The sequence below is a fragment of the Heteronotia binoei genome, chromosome 13 (genome assembly GCF_032191835.1).
Source record: "Heteronotia binoei isolate CCM8104 ecotype False Entrance Well chromosome 13, APGP_CSIRO_Hbin_v1, whole genome shotgun sequence".
NCBI lineage: Eukaryota > Metazoa > Chordata > Lepidosauria > Squamata > Gekkonidae > Heteronotia > Heteronotia binoei.
This window is the reverse complement of record NC_083235.1, coordinates 65136552-65142551: the sequence shown is the minus strand read 5'-3', so window position 1 is coordinate 65142551 and position 6000 is coordinate 65136552. Positions and strand designations below refer to the sequence as shown.

General features: G+C 45.6%; 1 protein-coding gene across 4 annotated transcripts in view; it reads left to right on the top strand.

The window, feature by feature from the left end:
* Positions 1–911: 911 nt before the first annotated feature.
* Positions 912–6000, top strand: part of EPN3 (epsin 3) — a 37529-nt gene continuing 32440 nt past the window's right edge. For 2 of the 4 annotated variants that reach the window (XM_060252136.1, XM_060252137.1), the window contains exons 1-2: positions 912–1632; positions 4990–5108. In XM_060252136.1, the coding sequence (XP_060108119.1) occupies positions 1050–1632; positions 4990–5108 (702 nt within the window). In that variant the 5' untranslated portion in view covers positions 912–1049. The remainder of the gene's footprint in view (positions 1633–4989; positions 5109–6000) is intronic. The other 2 variants (XM_060252138.1, XM_060252139.1) reach the window with 1 other exon arrangement.

Genomic DNA, 6000 nt, shown 5'->3' with positions numbered 1-6000 from the left:
TTTGACATATTATAATCCCATTGTGAGCCTTTGAGAGAGAACCCTGCTAGTTAGTTAGAACCCATTAGTTCTAATTCATGTCGTATGTCACATCTGGATGCCTCAGATGTGGCTGAGCAACTATCTCCATGTCCAAAGAGGCATCCAACCAGCGGGACCTGGATTAATATCACAATGTGGATGGCAACACGCACACATATTCCCATCAACTGTCCTGGGCTCATGGATGTCTCCTTTTATACGCAAATTCCTGGATTAGGGCAATTATCGCTATATATTTTCTAGGTGATGGACCGTCTTGTAGAAGTCTTGTCTATGTTTCATGAACAATGTACCACGAAAGTTTCCAGTTCTTGTCTGGGATACTAAATCATCATAAAGGCAGTTCCTTTCCCCACTCTTATTTCTACTTCTTTAAAAGGCAATGCTCAAATCACAGTTTTAAATTAAGTTTTTTCCCACTGAAGGTAACCACTGAATATGTAGCTCCGCAGACTGATAAGGACCGACAGCATCTATTACTGTGAAGTAGTATACAGTCGTGTATAATCAGTGGTACAGGATACCCATTTGCTTCCTCATCTTAATAGAGCTAGTAGCAATTTGCAACTCAATGAGTTAGCTTAAAACCAAACAGCGCCAAACTCTGGAGTCTTCAACGATGTAGCCTGATGTACTGCTCAGTTACCAACTCATCGCTAGCCTGGAGCTGTCTTCCTTAGGTGGTGCTGGATTCTAGAGGGGCAGTCACAGAAAACAAAAGCTAGAGGTTGGTAGGGAAAAAATCAACATGGATAAATTAATATTCTGATTTAAGTACGCTAATTGGACATAACTGTATACTGTTAATCCACTAAAATGTTTATCTTGGTCAACAGTTTTAATGTATTTTTCTTTTACTTGTTTTCTAGATCAATATACAGACTGAAATCTAATGATGTTCAATTGATGATGCTGAGGCTTTGAGTCTCCCTCTGAATTCCTATCAATTTTTTCCTCCATTGCTTCATTTCTTACTGTAAGTTGAAAACTTTCTTCGGGGTTCAGCCATGACTACGTCTGCCTTGCGTAGGCAGGTTAAAAATATTGTGCACAATTATTCTGAGGCTGAAATTAAGGTGCGTGAGGCCACTTCCAATGATCCCTGGGGCCCTCCTAGTTCTTTAATGTCTGAGATTGCAGACTTGACCTTTAACACAGTGGCATTCGCAGAGGTCATGGGTATGATCTGGAGGCGACTCAATGATAGTGGCAAAAACTGGCGTCATGTCTACAAGGCCCTGACTCTTCTGGACTACCTCATCAAAACAGGCTCAGAGAAGGTGGCTCATCAGTGCCGGGAAAACTTGTACACCATTCAGACTTTAAAGGAGTTCCAATACATAGACCGCGATGGCAAAGACCAGGGCATAAATGTTCGGGAGAAGGTCAAGCAGGTTATGAGCCTGCTAAAGGATGAGGAGAGGCTGAAGCAGGAGAGAACCTATGCCCTGAAAACCAAGGAGCGGATGTCTCTTGAGGGCATGGGCATCAGCAGCAGCAGCAACAGCCAGCAACTTTCTTATGGACGACGAGCTTCACAGTATGGAGATGACTATGGAAGGTCGAGAGGTTCTCCATCCTCTTTCAACTGTGAGTATTGTAGCACGGAAGAATATGGGTGGATGTTATGTTCCAGGCACACAACAGTATTTTTCATCAGCGAGTTTGCCAGTAGAGGTCTGGGTGCAAGTCACATGTCATTTGAGAATGCTTTTGGTTTCCTGTGTGGGGAAATTGAAGTATATAGTTCTAGAATAGAACGGCACAAGAATATACTAAGAGCATTTTGATAGCAGGGATATAATAAAAACACATATGGCATTTGCAGTTGCATTGCAAACAAAAATTATTGAAGGACATTTTTTTATTGCTCTGTTTCCCCCCGCCCCCCCCCCCCCCAAAAAAAAATAGAGATTTAGAAAGGAAGGAAGGGAAGGACTTTGGGAACATTTGGGTGGCAAGCAAGTGCAGGACGGTGGAATACGCAGGTGTCAGAGTGGGTCTACAGACTCACATCATGAACTGTGCTAAGTGCAGAAGCTCTCCTGTTCCTGCCCCCCCCCCCCCATTCCATATCCCTCCTGGCTGCTGTGTATACAAGCCTACTTCTAATTAAAAATGTGTGCAGTCATCAGGAAATAATACGGGGAGGAAGGTTTAATCCCCCTTGGCCACTATCCAAATCACACTCGCCTCATGCCTGCTATTTAAGATTAACACAAACATTGGGAAATCACAAATGAATGTGCGATTTGGCCCTCAGTCTCTCTCAGTTCTCTCTAATTTGTTTTCACTCGATGTCTTTGCAACATTATTGATTGATAAAGAAACAATGTATTCAGAAGAATGCCTTAGAATGCTGACATGATCACAAAACACCAAGGGCATGTTTATCTTAGAAGATTCCAGTCCTTGGAATCTTTGCTAACTGCTGAGGTTGTGACTTGAGTTTTTAGACTCAAAATGTTCATTTTGTTTCCTTATTGGCGTGTCCATATTGCTAACATACATCAGTTTCATTTGAATTTTACCTGCCTCCCCCAAATCCTGGGTATTGCAGTTTAATGGGGTATTCACCATTCTCTCTATAAAAGGACCCATCATAGAACTACACATTTTTATAATTCCTTTCCTCCTGTGAACTCAGGGTGACAAATGTAGGTCTTTCTCAAAACAGGTAATGATGAGAAAGAATGACTATCCCAAAGTAATCTAGTCAGCTTTTTTTTTCTTAAGTGAGGTTCTAAACTCCGTTTTCCCATGCCATCGTCCCTACATTTTTACAAACTCAGAAACTCCCAATTAGTACAAAATGCAGCAGCCTAGTTTTTTTATTGAAGCAAACTGACATGTGAACATATGTTTTTCAGCAAATTCATAGGCTATTTACTTGTTACTGGGCTTAATTTAAGTTGGTCATTTTTACCACTAAAGCCCCTTCATGACTTGGGATCCATATACCTAAAAGACAGTCTCTTCCAAGTCTGCACACTTGTGATATCTGCATTCCGTTCAACAGCTTTTACTGGCTGTTCCATCTCTCAGAACTGTAAGGGCTACTTTGGCTTATCCTTGGCCTTTTTGAGAGTAGCTCCTGTTCTTCAAAACACTCTTCCTTAAGAGGTCAGAAAATCATCTTCCCTTGGAGCTTTCAAGAGGTCTTACAAAACACCATTATTCTGAAGGGACTTGGGTGGAGTATATGTAGAAGGTGGTTTTGGAATGCCTATTCTGGCTTGTGATGTTGTATTTGTGTATATGGCTTTCAAGTTGTTTTTAAAATTGTCTTGGTTATTGCTCATATGCCTGCTAGTTTATATTATGCAAGCTTCCTTAAGGCTCTTGTGTAAAGGAAAAATTAGATATAAATATTTAAATAAACAAATATATATAAATAACTATGATGCCACATTGTTTTGAGAGTTTCCCTGAGCAGAGGAAATTATTTTTAAGCCTGTCTGTATTATATCTAAAGTCATGGGGCATCAGATCAAATTACCATATTTTTTGGTCCATTGGACGCTCCGGACCATTAGACGCAGGTGTCTGGCTGGGAGACAAGCGGCGAGATCGCTCCCTGCGAAGTGCTGGGTTTGCGATGGGGGCGGAGGGAGCGATCTCGCCGCTTGTCTCCCAGCAAGGCACGCAGGCGTGGGGGAAGCACGCCGCCCCCTCCACAGCCGGCACTCGCGAAGCGCTGGGTTTGCGGAGGGGGCGGGTGCTTCCTCCATGCCTGTCTGCCTGGCTTCAACTGATGCTTACAGCAAGCGCCAGGATCGCTCCCTCCGCCCTCTGATCCCAGTGCTTGCTTTAAGCATCAGCTGAAGCCAGGCAGACAGGCACGGAGGAAGCACCCGCCCCCTCCGCAAACCCAGCGCTTCGCGAGCGCTGGCTGTGGAGGGGATGGCGTGCTTTCTCCGTGCCTGTCTGTCTGGCTTCAGCTCTGATGCTTAAAGCAAGCGCTGGGATTGGAGGGCAGAGGGAGCGATCCTGGTGCTTGCTGTAAGCGTCAGAGCTGGAGCCAGGCAGGCAGGCGCGGGGGAAGCGCCGGGATCAGAGGCGGAGGCAGCGGATTGCCCCCCCCCCCCCCCCGCGGAGGAAGGTACGTACCTTCACTCCATAAGACGCACACACTCTTTCTCCCACTTTTTTTGGGGGGGAAAGTGCGTCTTATGGTGCAAAAAATACGGTAACACATAAAGGCTGAAACCAGATGGCCGGTTTGGGGCGGCTTGCAGCCGCCCCGAAGAAAGCCAGCCAGAAGAAGAACATTTCATTTCATTTTATTTCATTTATATCCTGCCCTACCCCACCAAAGTGGGCTCAGGGCGGCCGGACACTCTGGAGCTTCCGGATGGGGCTGGAAGAAGGAGCGGGCCTTGGGTGGCCAGGGAGCGTCTGGAACGCTCATGCATCCCACTCGCAGCTTCCCAGGTGCTCATAAAGTGCCCTCTGGCCTTCCAGATGGCTGGGCGCCGCCTCGAAGCCGCCCCAGCGAAAAGGGACCACTTTCCAAGTGGTGCTTTTTTGAGGCAGTTGGAGCATCCTTGAGGACTAGGTAAGTGTGGGACAGGGGCGGGCAGCAGATGTTGCCGTCTGGACGGTTTTTTTTGGGTCGACTTCAGAGGCGTCTCTGAGTCGACCCAAAGTGCCGGTCTGTAATCAGCCAAAAGGTAGGCTGATGAAGAAAATAGCCACTGATAAAACGGGGTGCCTTTTAAAGCAAAATATCACATTCAGAAACTTGTTCCTGTCTGTCTTCTCCAGGCAGTTCAAGAAAAATATCCTTGGTTCTCCCGTCCTACATTGTGTTCCCTCTCTTTGTTTTCTCCTCATAACAGTCCTGTGTCTCAGATTAGGCTGAGAGAAACTGGTTTCATGACTGAGACAGAATTTGAACCAAGTGGGTTGACTGCCTTTTTAAGCACTTTTCCCTTTATACCTCAGCCTCTTCGTCATCTCCTCGGTTCAGTTCAGACCTGGAACAGGCAAGACCACAGACTACAGGAGAAGAGGAACTTCAGCTGCAGCTTGCCCTGGCCATGAGTCGAGAAGAAGCAGAGAAGGTAATGTTGGGGCGTTTTTTCTTTTTTCCCAGGGGGCATCATAGTAAGTCAGGTCTGACTGAGATTTCTGGATGCTTTCAATGCCGGTATTGCTGGGTATGGTCTTGGTTTCTTATTGGTTGCTCCACATAAGTTCAGGAGGCCATGATGTGGGTGTCATCTACATGTGGATGCAAAAAGGCATCTCTGCTACAGCAGCAGCAAGTGGGGTGGGAATATGCCACAAATCGGCCAGTATCATAATGCCCCTGTATAAATCGATGGTGCGGTCTCATTTGGAGTACTGTGTGCAGTTCTGGTCGCCGCACCTCAAAAAGAATATTATAGCATTGGAGAAAGTCCAGAAAAGGGCAACTAGGATGATTAAAGGGCTGGAGCACTTTCCCTATGAAGAAAGGTTGAAACGCTTGGGACTCTTTAGCTTGGAGAAACATCGACTGCGGGTGACATGATAGAGGTTTACAAGATAATGCATGGGATGGAGAAAGTAGAGAAAGAAGTACTTTTCTCCCTTTCTCACAATACAAGAACTCGTGGGCATTCGATGAAATTGCTGAGCAGACAGGTTAAAACAGATAAAAGGAAGTACTTCTTCACCCAAAGGGTGATTAACATGTGGAATTCACTGCCACAGGAGGTGGTGGCGGCCACAAGTATAGCCACCTTCAAGAGGGGTTTAGATAAAAATATGGAGCACAGGTCCATCAGTGGCTATTAGCCACAGTGTGTGTGTATATATAAAATTTTTTGCCACTGTGTGACACAGAGTGTTGGACTGGATGGGCCGTTGGCCTGATTCAACATGGCTTCTCTATGCCTCATTCTTGCTCTGCTCACTGTTCCCACTTGCCCACTCCCTCTCCTCCTCCTTTTCTCTGCCATGTATGTACAA